At 50.6% G+C, this 15,758-nt stretch overlaps 1 protein-coding gene across 1 annotated transcript in view; it reads right to left on the minus strand.

Moving 5' to 3' along the window:
* Positions 1-7,803: 7,803 nt before the first annotated feature.
* LZTS3 (leucine zipper tumor suppressor family member 3) overlaps positions 7,804-15,758 on the minus strand; it is a 46,152-nt gene continuing 38,197 nt past the window's right edge. Inside the window, exons 2-4 of the mRNA XM_054293310.1 lie at positions 12,935-13,426; positions 10,583-11,413; positions 7,804-9,392 (exon numbers count right to left, since the gene is read on the minus strand). Of these exons, the coding sequence (XP_054149285.1) occupies positions 8,679-9,392; positions 10,583-11,413; positions 12,935-13,387 (1,998 nt within the window). The 5' untranslated portion in view covers positions 13,388-13,426 and the 3' untranslated portion in view covers positions 7,804-8,678. The remainder of the gene's footprint in view (positions 9,393-10,582; positions 11,414-12,934; positions 13,427-15,758) is intronic.

Here is a 15,758-nt window from a genome sequence, read left to right on the forward strand (position 1 = left end):
TGATATTTCCACCAGCTTTGCTTCCTCTCCACCTCTTCCTTCAGATGAGGTTTTGTGCCCTGGCAAGGGAGGAAATGCCGTTTTCTGGAAGAAATGCCCTTTTCAGGAGGAATTGCCATTTCCAGGAAGAAATGGCATTTCCAGGAAGAATTGCCGTTTTCAGGAGGAAATGCTGTTTTCAGGAGGCCCCAGGGCTCTGGAGAAGAGCCACGCTGGCTGATGGCACCTCAGGCTCTAAACCTGAGGAACCTCATGGAATCCCTGGCTCACCTCTGTCACCAGAGGGCAGGAAACCTCTCTGATAAAGCTGCTGCCATGGGGAAAAGTGCTGGAATTGCTGGGGTTTTAAAGAAAAACAACGATTATCTGTTGATTTTAGTGATGCTGACAGAGTTGGGTGGGATTGATTTGAGTAGGAGTTTTGGACTTGGTGTTTCCTCCCTGGTTATAAGGGAAGGTGGATGGACCTTGGCCTGGGGGCTGCATCCAAATTCTCACTCCCAAAATCTGAGATTCAACACGAATTTGGTGCATTTTTAGTTTGTTCCACTCCTTCAGCCACGTGCTGGGGAAATCAAGGAACCCCCAGAGATGCTCCACTGGGAGATGTGGCTTTTCCAGGAGAGGGAAGGGGAATTGCCTCCCCACCTCTGCAGCTGGATTGGAATGTGCTGATTCACCCAGGGTGAAGGTTTCCCCCCACAACTCCCCATCCCAGCTGCGGATCCATCCCAAAATCCCCCTGGTTCTCCCTCCTTGTCCCAGCTGTGGATCCATCCCCTCAAATCCCCCTGTATCTCCCCAATTCTCCCAACTGTGGATTCATCTCAAAATCCCCCTGGTTCTCCCCAATTCTCCCAACTGTGGATTCATCTCAAAATCCCCCTGGTTCTCCCTCCTTCTCCCTTTGGTGGATCCATCCCAAATCCATCTGGTTCTTCCAGCTGTGGATCCATCCCAAAATCCCCCTGCTTCTCTCTCCTCCTCCCAGCTGTGGATCCATTCTCAAATCCTCCTGGTTCTCCCAGCTGTGGATCCATCCCCAAAATCCCCCTGGTTCTCCCCAATTCTCCCAGCAGTGGATCCATCCCAAAATCCCCCTGGTTCTCCCCAATTCTCCCAGCTGTGGATCCATCCCCAAATCCTCCTGGTTCTGTTCCTTTCTCCCAGCAGTGGATCGACCCCCAAATTTCCCCTGATTCTCCCAAATTCTCCCAGCTGTGACACAAACAAACCACACAGTCCTGTTTTTAAAACGGGGCCTTTCTCCATTTTATTTTGCCCAATAAAAATCCTTCACAGTCAGCTGGAGAGAGGAGAGCTGGAGATACGTATACATATAGATCTGCATGTCTATTTATATATATACATACCTCTGTACAGATATATTTATATATTTATTCACTGTAGAAAATGGCAAAGGCAGGAGCTCTTCACATCTGGATAACCCAATGGGAACAGACAACAAGCCAGCAGGGAGTTGGGAATTGTGGTGGAGTTTTAACAAGAACCTCTGAAACAGATACACCTTTGCTGTACAAAAATCCCAGAATGGTGAGTGTTACCTCTTTTTTCTTTTTATTTAAATTTTTTTTCTTTTTTTTTTTTTTTTTTTTGTTGAACCTTTTGTCTTTAAACACACTTAACCAGAGGCAAAGTCAAGACAACAGTGTTTGGAAGTGACCAAGTGAACAGGAGAGACACCTGACTTTATGGAGTTCTTTTTTTAAAATATTTTTATTATTTTTTCCAAGTACATATATATATATATTTATATATATATAAATTTTAATTTTTTTAGAATTTTTTAATATACTTTTTTAGATTTTTTTTTTTACTTTTAAATACTTTTTTTAGATTTTTTCAGACTTTTTTTATTTTTTTAAGAACTTATTGAAGATTTTTTTTCATGTTTTTTTTTTTTTAGATTTTTAAAAGATTTTTTCAGGGTTTTTAAAGTTTTTTTTAAATAATTTTTTTTACCTTTTTCAGATTTTTTTTTTTTTTTTAGATTTTTTACATATTTTTTGAGATTTTTTTCAGGTTTTTTTTTTTTTTAAAGTTTTTTTTTTAGATGTTTTAGATTTTTTTTTTTGCAAAGTCTCGTTGAAACGCAGTTCGGAGAACCAGCAACAGTCGACGCAGAGACAGAACAGTAACAGAGTCGAGTTCAGAACACTTCTGGTTTGAATTCACAGTCAGAGAGAGAGAAAAAGAGAGGGAAAAAGAGACAGAGGGAGCCACCGAGGCGTCAAAAACGAGAGGGAAGAGAAGCACAAGGCTGGGGCTGGAGTGACACTCGGGTGGTGCGGGATGTGTCCCGCAGGAGCTGCTGTGGTGGGACATGGCCAGCAGAGCTCCTGTTATTGCTGGTGAGGTCGGACACCCCCGGGGCAGCTTTGGGGGGACAGCTCTGCATCTGCTGGGGAACTGCGCTCAGCCACGTCTAAAATGGGGTTTGGGGAGAGGGAAAACCTCCCTGGGGTGGTGCCCGGAGCAGCTCCTCTGGGCTCACAGCGATTTCCAGGTCCTGGAGAGTGCAAACGAAGACACCTTGGAGGAGCCCTGGGCTGGGCTCTGCCTGGGAAGGGACTGCATAGACACATCAGCCGGGGGTGCAGCATTGGGTGGTGCTGGGATGCTCCTGCCAGCCCCTGTTCTGCTCCTTTCAGCCATGGGGTGAAGGGATCTTGTCCTCCCAGGCTCTCAGGAATGGCCACAGTGTCCCACTGGTTGTCACTGAAGGTGGCTCCGTGAGCTCAGACACCCCAGTGGCTCCCACGTGGAGAAGACCTCCTGCCCAGTGACAGGATGGGTCACACCTGCTGGATGTGGGAAGCTTTGGGCAACCCGGGCCACCAAGTGGTTGTTCAGAGCCAGACTGGACCTTGCATCCCTTTCCAGAGGAGCTGAGGCCAGGGCTGGAGCTCTGAAGGAATGTTGGCTTGTCTGCAGGTGTCAGAGTTGGGAAGAGTCCCTTTGAAATCTCCCTGGAAAATCCTATTGCTTTGGGACAGAGAGCAGAGACTTCCTGCCAGAAAAAACAGATTTGTGAAAGAGCTGTGGGGACACAGCCTGGTCCAGGCCCCAGAGCTGACACAATTCCCATCACTGGGAGAACCAGGGAGGAGGATTACCCTGAAAATACAGGAACATCCTCTTGGGAAGCCAACATCTGCAAACAGCTGGATGAGATCCCACCCCCTTAGTACACTGCAGGGTCCTGTGTGCCCCTAAGGACCTCAGAGACCCCTCAGACCCCTGTTTTTTCCAGAAGGTGGAAGGACCAGGGAGCTCCAGAGCTGGTGGCGAAGTTGTGAATCCCCGTGCAATGATCCCACAGGATTGCAGGCCATGGGAATGTCCTTCAGCAGGAAGCCAGATTGTCCTTGGAGGCAAAGCAGGGCTGATGGATCCATCCCCAAAATCCCTGGGGATGTCAGAGAGGAGAGGATCAGTGTTCTGGAAAGCTCCTGAGAGTAGGGTTGGGATCACCCATTCCCAGTGGGGGCTGTAACTCCAGCTTGTCCAGATGTACCTGGGAGAGCACTGGGAGAGGCCCTGACTGCTCCAGTGGGATGGGGATGATCTGAAAAGAGGCAGGAGAGCCTGGAGAGCTGGGGCAAAGGAGCAGCAGGCAACACATGGACAGATCTTTAGCAAGGGGTCTTGGTGAAGAGTAAATATAAAGGGGTTTCAAGGCTTAAACTGAATGTTTGGGTTAAATTAATTGGGTCCTCTTCCATCCCAGGGATGGAGTGGAGAAGGCTGAGAATGGCTGGGGAGCAGAGGCACAGTTGAGAGGCATCTGCCCAAGGCCCAGACCCACCTGAACACCCACCTGCAGGAGCACAGATCTCCCATAAATCCTCCTGCCAGGTCCAGGAGCCTTCCTGGAGCAAAGGTGGGTGGAGATGCCTTCAACACCCCAAGCAGGAGAAGTGAAGAAGACGCTGCCTTCACCTGGGAGTTTGGTTCCTTGGTAAGGAGGGTGATGAGGATGCCCTGGGGTGAGCTGTGGAAAGGACACCAAGGGGGCAGCCAGCAGGACCACCAGCTCTCAGGATGCTCATTTTCCTGGACATTCCCACTGAGCCAGAACATTTGCCTGGACCCTGTAGTGGTGTCTGCTGCTGACCTATTGCTCTGAGGATGAGAGGCATGAAGTTGCCTGAAGACAAGAAGATGCATGACTTGGTGTGCATCCTCTCTTCTCCTCAAGAAGAAAGGGAATGGCATCCATCCCAACTCCTAGGGACAGCCCCTGGTCCATATTCTCCATGGGAAAGGTGTGGAGCTAACTGGGATGGCTGTGGAGGATACTGGTGTCACCAACTAGGGACAATCACCTCACCCAGGAACTCCCTTCTATCCTGTCCTATCTTGCACAGGAAAGGCCTTCATGGACCTGCAGACATTCCCAGGTGGGACACGGGGAAATCATGTCCCCTGGCAGCTCTCATTCCCCTTTTCCAGCCCCCACCAGCCTCCGGTCTCTGCAGGAAAACCGGGACACAGCTCCAGGCATGGAGCCCAGCGCTCTCCAGAGATCTTTGGTCACGTTGTCGTGAGCTCGCTGCCTTGAGCTCGCTGTAAAGTGCCACTGCAAGGGGCAGGAGGGGAGCAGGATGGTCCTTGCCATGGTGGGCAGAGCTCAGGGGGACACTCTGGGAACCACTGTCTGCCTGGAGTCTGCCTGTGACACCTGACAGGCACCCTTAACCAGGGGGTCGCTGCAAACCTGGCTGAGGGTGACAGCAAGCATCAAAGCAGGACAGAGGGACACCAGGCTGAGCTAATCCCAAGTGGATTGCTCTCCTGGGAGGTGCTGGAGCCCATTCCCAATGCAGCCAGGCCCAGGTCGGGGTGCTGAGCACCCTGTGTGCAGCGCTCAGCCCCGTTCGCCAACAGAGAAGCCACAGAGCCTTCTTGTCTCCTTTTAATCATCAACACACAGAGCTGGGCTCTTATTTACATCCAAATACACTTCTCTCTGTACAACAGTGTTAGAGCAACAATTCCATTCCTCCCTGGAGCGTGGAAACCTGGAGGTGAGTGACCACCACCAGTGACAGCAGGACTGGGCCACCAGCTGCCAGCAGACAGTGGCAGGAGCTCAGTGGGGCTGTGTGGGGCACAACAACGTGCCCTGGTTGTGCTGATCACCCTGGGGGTGAGAGGGGAGTGCTGGAATCAGCCCAGCTGGGTTGCTGGGACAGTGGTAGCAGCCAGCCTTGGAATGGTGGTGGAGCAAAGCAGCCCTGCCCACTGCAGAGTGAGACCTTCCCTGGCACCAGGACAGCCTGCTCAGCCCACGTCCTCATGGGTGGAAGCCTCTGGAGCTGATCATTGTCCTCTGTTGGCCGTGTGGATGTGCCTGGAGCATGACTGGGCTCTGTACATGGGGGGACCATGACAGAGCTGCTCCAGGACTGCCACCACTCTCCCAAAAATCTTGGATCATGCATTTGTTGGGTATCCCAGATATCCCAGATACCCTTGTGGACCTCATGTGTGGGCAACTGAGCTGAGACCCTCACGGCCACAGCTTGTGGTGGTGGCTAGTGCAGGTTAGAGAGGATTTTGGGAGCAGCACTTGGAGAATGACATGAGAGCCAGGATGTCACACTGAATTCCACCAGCTCCAAGGTGCAGGACACAGCTGGGGGATGGTCAAGCCCAAGCTCTGGGTGGAATTCCATGGGACAGAAACAATTCATCAGCCCTGCCTGAGCCTCCAAGAGACACACTGCCAGCCTCCTTGGCCATTCCCAGGATATGTCACCCTAACAGCAGCCTGGCACCCCTTGGCTGTCCTAACCCAGGGCTAAGACCCCAGAGCCTCAATGAAGCTTTAGATGGGAGATTTCATCAACTTGTGAAAGTGTAAAAGATCTGGAAGGAGCCAGGTGAGCTCCACCTGGGCACAAACAAGAGGAATCCAGGTGTCTCACCATCGTTTTGCTCCATCTCTGCTGAGCAGAGGGCTGGCACAGGGGAGAGGACTTGAGGGGAGCAGCACATCTAGTTGTGGGGAGGAATCCTGAAGCACAGGAATCCTTTGTGGCAGTTTGGCTCCCAAAACCATCTGTGTTTTCTGTCACCATAGCAGGGGTGGGGTGGTTTCTGCAGGACAGCTGTGGGATCCTGGGAGAATCCCAAGAGAGGGAAAACCATCAGCAGAGTGTCTTAGTGGGTATCTGCAAGGCTTTGTTGTCCAGGGAATGTCCACAGTCGAGGTCTCAGATCTGGATTGAAGCTCTGGATCGATGTGATGCCATGAGGAAGGTGGAGGGAGGGGGCCTTTCCTCCTCCAAGGTGAACAATCTTCACAAGAGCAGCTACCAAACACCTGCTTTGGGAGGTGAGCCACCAGATCTCCAACCCTGCCACTGTGGGATGTTTGATTGTGCCTGGAAGGCCTGGAGTATGAAATGGAGGAAGCTCTAGGATGTGCCTGGCCAGGTGCCTGTGGATTTTGCCCTACCATGGCCAAATCTGCAGCTGTGTGGCACTGGCAGGCAGCTGCGCTCCTTCCTTGCTGGGCTGATGTCCAAGAGTGCTGGAGATCTTCAGGATTTGCAGGACTCTTCCCCACAGCCATCAGTGGTCAGACCTGACCTAACCTCCCTTTTATGGCTGGTCCAGGGAAAGGGGCTTAGCCTGAGCTGCCCTGGTGTTTTCCATGAGTTGTTTTCCTCCAGCTGCAAAGACATGGGCAGAAGTGGTGAGAAAAGAGAGGAGCTGTCAACTGGGGTCTTGAAATGCCCTGGTCTTGGCACTTTTCTATTTTCAATGGCTCCAGGGGTCTCTGGCAGCCACCACCAGCTCCTGGCCAGTGGCAGTGTCCCATGACTTGGGCTGGTGGGACTAGCTGCATTCTCCACTCTGCTCAGGCTGGAGCTCGTCACAGCAATGTTTTTTCTCAAACCGAAGGTGACACCTGGTTGTGAACAGGAGAGCTCTGGGGAGATAGAACATAGAAAATGTGCAGCTCCAGGGCATTTGTTTGGAAGGTCTTCAGCCCCTCAATGCCTCCAGGTTCTTCCTTGGTGTGCACATGAAATTTAATCTGGCCAAATTCACCCTGGTGTCACCACAGAAACATTTCCAGACATCCCAGTGCTAATCCCAACTTTTCTCTTCTAGCTGCTCCCCAGGGCAAAGAGCCAAAATCCCCACTCCTATTGATCCTTTGGCCAGTGCAAACTCCACTTTGCAACATTTTTCTTCTCTTTATTGTGACTTGTGGTAAAAAATTGTCCATGACAGAAGAACTGAGCTCACCCTGCCCACCTTTTCAAGCAGAATGCCAGGTTTTGCTGCCTCAGTGACTGTGCACGTAGGATTTGGTTTATCATTCTGCCAGGGCATAAGCACTTGCGTGATCTTAAGCATTTTCCCCCTCTTATGACTTCTTTCATGCTCAGAGTTAGTAGCTGAGTATTTTCTTGAGCTAGGCCTGCGAGTTGTTCTCTCCATCCCTGGGGTGTGGGATGGCTGTGGGTGCTGTTTGGAACGGCAGAACTGAAGGCTGACTGCTGCAATCCAGCTGTGATGCTGCTGTGCCCCCCCTGCAACTCCTGAGTGAGGCTCGAGTGCTGTTTTTAAGCAGACCCTGGCCCAAGAGAGTGCACCAAGGTGTCACTCGTTTGGGGACAGGGTGGCACAATTGCCCGCTTCTGGGGCAGATTGCTAAAGCTTCAGTTTGCATAAACATCCCATGGGTTTGGAGGCTTCTCCAAACCTCGATTCTATTGACTTTGGGAAGTAAGGGGGCTGTTGGGAAGGGAAGTTAGCTTTTCTCTTGCTGTAGCCAGCTTGGGTATAGAGTAAGGGGGTCAAGGCAGAGGTGGGAGGGTGTTTCTGCTCCCAGGGTTGGTCACAACCTGGGAGAGGAGTGGAACTGCAGGAGGAAACCACAAGGAAGTGAAAACGCAGCATGTGTTAAGCTCTGCTGAGCCTCCAGAGAGGCTCCTGCTGGGACATCATTCCTTGTTGGCTTCTGTTAGCAGGACAGGCTCATCCTGCTCCTCAAGGATGTCCTAACCTCTTGCAGCCAGGGCAAGAGGGAGTCGTCTGGTAGAGATATGTCTGGTTTCACTGAAATCAGTGGCCAAGCTTGCACTGACTTCACTAAGACCACCGTCTAGACAGGATACTTGATGCAGAACACTTGAGTTTGCTCATGATCCCAAGAGCTTTGCTCCATTAGCCAATGTGGCTAAAAACGTCCTGGAAAAAAAAAACCAAAACCCAAAAAACAACAAACCTGCCGCTTTGAACTGTTTTGCTGCACATAAATGCTTGGAAAACCAAAGAAACCGAATACAACCCTCCAAAACAACCAACCAAAGAAGGGTGAATTGTAGGAGAGGGGGTGGCAGCCTCTAGTGAAATAACAGTCAGGGCAGATTACAAAAGAGCCAATTGACCCTCACCAGCTGTACTAGGAAAAAACCCCAGCCGAGATGTGGCATTGTCGATAGAAAACCAACGCACATCCACAGTTATTGTACCTACGGAGCACAGAAGTGGAGAGTGAGGGTGATGGAGCCTGGTGGGAGCACGCTCACACCGCTCCCATGGGAGCGCATTATCCTTCGGAAGATCTCTGGCTTGAGTAGGTAGTACATGCACAGCAATAAAAAATTCTGTCGCGTCACCTCGGCCCCCCCTCAGATCTCGGTGGACTCTATCCTCTCGAGCCTGGAGGGAGTCCATGTCTTCTTCTCCTCGGTGTGCGGGGGGCTGGTGGCCTTGGTGTTCATCTCGTTGACCTTGTGCTCCAGGAGCTGGTTCTTCTGGTACATCTCCACATAGTTGAGCTGCAGCTGCTTCTGGTACTTGATGACCTTCTCCTTCTCCTCCTGCCACGTGCGCCGCTCCTCCTCGAAGTCCATCACCTGCTGCTCCCTCTGCTGCCGCTCCAGCTTCAGCTCCGTCTGCAGCCTCTCCACCTCCCTCCTCAGGCTGTTCACGCTGTCCTCGCTCTGCCGCTGCATCTTGGCCTCGTCGCTCTCGCAGGCCAGCGGGTCCCCCCGCAGCTTGTCCCCGAGGTCCCCACCAAAAGACCCCGTGGGCCCTATGCTGGCAAGTGTCCGCTTCAGGCCCGAGACCTCCAGCTCACAGTGGTTCAGTTTTTCCCTCAGCACCTGGACCTCGCTCATCTTCCTCTGCAGCTCGCCCTCGCAGATCTCCAGGTTGACGCTCTTGGAGCTGTAGGAGTCCTTCAGGGTGAGGATCTGCTCCTCTTTCTCCCGCAGGAAGTTCTTGCCTTCCTTGAGCTGCGACCGCAGGCCCACAATCTCGTTGAGCTTCTGGGAGACATCGGCTTGGGAGTCCTTCAGCTGCTGCTTGAGCAGGGAGATCTCACCTGCCTTCTGGCACACCTGTGGGGAGAGCACTTGTGAGGCTGGTGGGTGGCAGTGAGGAGCTGCTTGTCCCCTGAACTGCCCATTAAATGACCCTGCCCAAGGACCCAGCCCTCACCATGCCACAGACCCTGCTCAAGGACCCAGCCCTCACCATGCCACAGACCCTGCCCAAAGACCCAGCCCTCACCATGCCACAGACCTAGATGTTGTCCCCACCTCTGTGTTTTTTCCCTCAGGGATCTGATGCTGTTCCCAGCTGGAGCTGCCCAAACAGCCAAGCCCTGTGATGTGGTCCCCACCAGCGATGCTTCGCTCCTGCCTTCATCTTCCTCTCCTACCCACAAACCCACAGGGCTCGATCCCAAACCTTCTGCTGAACATCTGCGAATGGCACATTTCAGAGCCTAATTAATCCCAGCTTCGTTGACTTTCCATCAGGATTAGCAGAATAAGGTCGTCTGGATTCTAGAGCTATGTTTTGCCTCTGCACTCTTAATAAATTTAAAGTTTCTAGCCTCTGCATGGAAGGATTAAAATTCTTCACATGATCAAGCTGAAAAAACGGTATGTTAGCACTGGCTATACAAACAGACCTTGATAAAATGTTCTAAAAATAGGAACAGTAGGAAAAAGTTATGTAGGACTCAACAGGAGAACTAGAAAGAGGAATGTGTCTTTCAGCCTTTTGAGAGAGATCAACTTATTAACAACCAAAAAAAGTGTGTTACAATGGAAAACATGAGGTAAACATGGCTCTATCGATGTAATTCTTAGCTCAGTTCCTTTTATATCTTCAATTTAAAAGAAAGCAAATATCTGAAAACCAGTTTCAAGATTTGCCCAAATGCAAATGGTAAAAGAATTTAATTAAAATAGACTTAAGCCCATTTTTGGCAGGCACAAGTACCTGTGTGGAAAGACCTGTATTCTGTGAAACTGGATTTGAATGTCATGACTTGGGGTGACCAGACTGTGAAGTCAAATTATTAACCAGCACAGGAGGGTGTGCACAAAAAAGTTGTGCTTATTTAAGCTTAATTGAAATCAGCAGGCCTGGGGCTCAGACAAGTGAGGTGACAAGTGTCACCTGTTACCTGAAGGTCACCAACCCATGGCTGTTTTCTGTGGGCATGTGGGAGGAACTTTGGGTCACCAGATCCCACAACGGAAACCTCATTCACGGCCTGTTACAACAACGCTCTTACCTCCCACTTGGTCTCTTCAATCTTCGGGAGAAACTCAGCCTGCTCCTTCTTGAAAGCCACAAATTTCTTCTCCAGCTCCTCTCGCTGCTGGAGGAGTTGTCCCATGTCATCCTGGAGTTTTTTTTTCTCCTGCTGGAGCTTGAAGATTTGGAGCTGCAGAGCCTGCTGAGCCCGCTGCGCCTTTTTGGAGACCTGCTGCAACTTGTTGGCATAGTTCTGCCTCAGATCCTCCATTTCCCTCTCCCAGATCTTCTGCTTCTCCTCGAACACCTGGAAGATGGCCGCCTCGCTCTTGTCCAGGTTCCTCCTCATCTGCAGCACCTCCTGCTCCTTCTCCCACAGCCTGTCCTCCAGGTCCTGGATGATGTCGTCGGTCGAGGGCGAGTGGAAGGGCATGGTCTCGTTGAGATGGTTCAGCCTACTGAAGGACGAGGTGCTCTTGCTCGAGGACCGCCCGCTGTCTGAGGTAGATATCCCGTTGTAGCCCACGATGTTCTTCTCCACGTAGGTGGTCCCGATGCGGTTGATGTGGCTGGTGGAGGCGCTCATGGGGCCCACGTGCTGGCTGTAGCCCGTGCCGTAGGTGGGCAGGCTGGTCAGGGAGTTACGGCCCGAATCCGAGAGCCCCCCGCCCTGGTTTGTAGTCCTGTTAAGGCTGCTCTTGTCGAGCCCGCCCTTGGGCGCGGACGGGCTATTGCTGTTGCCGTGGTTCAAGCTCTTTCTGTTCTCTGCCATCCCGTTGCTCTGCGGCGGGCAGAGGTTCTGCATGGAATGGAAGTTTTTAGGAACTACTGGTTTAAAGGCTGAGGGTCTAACTAAGGGCTCATTGCTCTGCAAAAAGGAAAAAGGAGCAGGCATCAAACACAGCAGGAGACTCGGTAGCAACACATAAAAGAGACACATTGGTGAAGGGTGGGGGTTATGCAGCTTGGGCTGGCTCCTTATCCCACCTTGTTGCACATTTGGGGTTGCACATGAGGGACCTGTGGTCACTCAAAGGGCAACGCTGCCTTCCCTTCCTCTAGCTGAAAGGAAACAATCTTTTCACCCCAAACCTGCGTGACTCACCCCAAACCTGCATGATTTTACTCTAGAATACTTCTTAGGTTCTCTTAGTGCTTGCTCACAAGGAGGGCTGCCCCTTGCTTACCAGACCTGACCAAAAATAACTCTAATTTCTGCTGTTTATATTTCTAGCCTTGAGGTTGCATTGCCCTTTTGCTGAAAGCTGAATTGAACCCTTGGATTAGCAGCCCTCAGGAGAATCACATCTCCCTCCTGCCAGCAGTGACCTGTGCCTCTGGGGACCTCATGTCCTGCTTGTCCTCAGACAGGAGCAGGTAGGAGCTCTGACAGCAGTGACACCAGGCAAGGAACATGCTGGAACTGCTCTTCATTTGAAATTTGTGTTTTCTGTGGCATAAGCAATGCTGGGGGACAATAGACCACAGCTGTAAGGGATTTAGAAAGGATTTTAAACCTTGCACATTCCTCACCCCATCAATGCACCATTAGAAACAAAATTTTCCTCAAAATGGAATTGAGTCTCCCCTACTGCAGATTGGATTTTAGGTGAAAATTAAACTGGAGGAAGCAAAGGTATTTTGAAAATGCCTTTTAGGAGAAACAGAAAAAGCCCCACTGAACAGATTGGAGGTTGGAGACCAAGTGTGAGACTGAGATGGACTGCAGGGGCTGTTGGATTAACAACCCAGGAGAAAAGGCCACCAAATGCTGCAGAAATAATACTGGACACAAATTATGGAAGTCGCTGGAGCAGAGCAGCAGGCTACATAAAGCACTGCTGGGGCTCTGTTCCTCCAGGCCTGGGAGATTTTTCTCCCTGAAGCCAATATGAGCCATGAGGATGGGCTGGGCTGGGAGATAACATTTATGGGGGTAGTTCCTAAGCTTTTTTTTCACAAGGGGCACTGGGATTGGGAACAGATGCTCGTGGCTGCTTTCAAACAACAGCTTTAGGTGTCAGTGCATGGTTGGAAACTGCCTATAAAAGGCACAAAACACACAAAACCTGAGTAGGACTCAGATGCTGGACCTACAAACAGGGGCCAACTCCAGCTCCCTCCTCATCCTTCAGGGAGGTGAACATATCTCAGGGAAGATGGAACAGCCAGTGACTTAAATGAGCTGTGTGTGGAAGATTTGTGGTCGTGTTCTTGGGTTCCTCAAGTACTAACAACACCCCTGAAAGTTGTAAGAATTATATAATCTCTACATTAAAATCTACAAAACAAAAATGAGACCATCAAGACTGCGCTGTCGTGCAAGGCCTCCTGGCCTGTGCTTCCAGAGAAGTGCCATGGCCACCCAGCTGCTCCAGGAGGTCCTCACCTGGTCCAGTTTGCCGGAAATCGGCAAAATCTTTGGTGGGTTACCGGGCTCTCGGTACTGGGGCGGCGGCGGCGGCAGGTTCTTCTCGTTGTTGGCGGTCACGTTCCCGCAGATGTCCACCTTCAGCTTCTCGCTCTTGCGCGCCTCGCCGTTGATGTAGAGTGAGTTGGAGACTTTCTCCGACTTGTAGGTCTTCTCCTCGCCCGAGTAGCGGTGGGGGATGTCCCGGCCGGAGTAGCCGTTGCGCGGCCCCTCGGCGGGCCGGCCGCCGCTCTGCGTGCGCGTGCCCACGCTCTTCATGGCGAACTCCTGGTCGTTGGCCACGCCGCTGCCCACGCTCCCCATGGCGCTCCGGGGGATGGTCTGGGAGTAGCGCGGGGCGAAGCCGTGGAAGCTCTGCGCGCTGGGGTAGGCCGGGTCACTGAGGACGGGCAGCGTCTCTAGCGTGGCCATGGCAGCGTCGGGGTGAGGTGGAGGCGCAGCTCAGTGGCACTGGGACAAAGAGGGGGGAAAAAAGGGTTGTTAGAGAGGTGATTTTTGTCTGACGTGCCCTTTTGCAGATCGAAATTACATCCTGGTGATTGTCACTGTTTTCTGAAAAAAAACGCTGTGCCCTTTCAAACTAAATCCTGTTGATTGTCACTGTCATATTTTCTGAAAAATCTCTTTGCCCAGGATTTTCTCCTGGGAAGCTGAGAAGCCTCAGAGGAAAAGGAGAAACAATATTATCTCATTTTTCTCTCCTGTGTTTTTCTCCTTTGGAATGTGGTTGGAGATTGTTTATCCAACATGTGAATTGTTTTTACTTAATGACTGATCACAGCCGGCTGTGTCGGGACTCTGGAAGCTGTCACGAGTTTTTAATTAGTATCTTGTTAAGCCTTCTGTAAGTTCCTTTCTCTATTCATTAATATAATATAATATAATATAATATAATATAATATAATATAATATAATATAAATTAGCCTTCCAAGAACATGGAGTCAGAGTCTCAATTCATCCTGGGGATCCAGCAAATACTACAGTTGATGGGGTTCTCCTCTTCTGTGGGAGTCCCAGATCCCTTGGAGGAGCAGCATTCCCCAAACCCCACCCACTGTTATTTTACCCAAATCTTCTCAATCCAAGGGTTGTGGTTCCCAGGGGAGGGAGTTGCGTGGATTTTAGTAGGCACAGCTCTATGGCACTGGTGAGACACAACCATTTGCTGTGCCCAAGCTGGAATTATTTTTGTCACTTTTCCTTTTTGTCACTTTTCCACATTTTGTCCTGTGGGAATGGAAGGTCTCCATCCCTGGTCCCGGTTCATACACGTGCTCCCTCCAGTACATCCCTTAGCGATGACACCACAGGGTTTAAGCAGCACAATTTCTATTTCTTTCTTGGGATTGTTGCTCACCTGAACCTGAGTTTTTAAAAAGATGCTTTTGTGCAGGTGTCATCTTAAATTTTCTTTTAAATCTTTATTTCCCCTTCTCCATTTGATTCCTACTTAGGCTGTGCCTTGGCTTGGCCAAAACTAGGCCATGGGACAGGGATAACATGCAAATAATGGTTTCAAAAGTTATCTTTCATTAGGGTTGTCCTGATAACTGTCCCAAGTTATCCTTGGGACCAATTCTCAGCTGTCTAGATGCTCTTTATCATCTTTTACACAAAGGTGTAAAATCTTATTTAAGGAAATAAAAGACCCACAACAACCTTTTTTTTTTGTTGTTGCCTCATTGAATAATGGAGAATTTGAACCTGTACCAGCCAAGGATCTCATTCCCTGAGGGAAGGGAGAAGGTGCATTGCAAATTTTGAGTGATTGAACCAAACCTGGAGGAGCAAGGCCAGTGGCTTGTGGACAGCTGTGGCCACTCAGCTGACCATTGCCCACCTGCCCTACTGAGTTCATTGACTCAGTCCCCATGGGCCAGAATTGATGCTTTTCTTTTGTCTCAGGCACCCTCAGTTCCAGGATTTCAAGGATAATCCATTCTGACAGCCTGGAGACTAAAGCAGGACTTAAGGGCAGCAGAAGCTGCAGGTTTCCCTGTGGAAGGGATAAAAATAGTGATGCCCTTTGGAGAAAGGCTCAGGGGTGGCAGCAGTCAGGCAGGAGACCAGCAGGAAGGGGAGATGGAGAAAATCCCCATTTCAGCGGGGTTCTCCCTCTCCTTGGGGTAGTGATGCTCATTCAGCCCTCCCTGAGTAAAGCAGAGCTGGGTTTATTTCCCTGGAGAGCAAGCTGAGGTCTGGAGCTCAGCTCCCACGTGGCGTCTCACAGGGCCTTGCTATTTGCACTAATAATGGAATGGAAAAAGAATTAAAAAGGTTAAAGCACAGGGGCTGTGCTGCTCAACTTTGCTTTTATTAAACTGCATTTCTGGAAGCTTCTCCTCCCCCTTTCCCAGCACCCTGCCCTGTCCAAAGTACAGCCTGAATGGCAGATGTGGCAACTGCTGTGCCAGAGGGAGAGGACACAGAGCTGTTGAGATGGGATTTAAGGTCCCTTCCACCCCAACCCAGCCCATTCTGGGATTTTATGATCATTTGTAATCCCATTTCTGGGATTTTATGATCAAAAAGCATTAAGTGAGCACTTTGTGTTCCTTGCTGAGGACACCTTGCATTTTGCACCTCTGTCCCCAGCTGATGATCTCATGTCATTTCCCGATTAAAGTCTAAAGACCAGGCAGTAAAAGAGGATCATATGAGCACATGGAGGGATCCCCCACAGCCAAAACACGAGTGTTTATTGGTCATAAGTGACAAAACCCCTGCCAGCAGCAAGGAGTGGCAGGGTCAGGTCACGTATGGGGCATGTGGCGTTTGGAC

This window comes from Melozone crissalis, unplaced genomic scaffold (genome assembly GCF_028551555.1).
Source record: "Melozone crissalis strain CALT ecotype California unplaced genomic scaffold, PUWL_Pcris_2 ptg000132l_1, whole genome shotgun sequence".
Taxonomy (NCBI): Eukaryota; Metazoa; Chordata; class Aves; order Passeriformes; family Passerellidae; genus Melozone; species Melozone crissalis.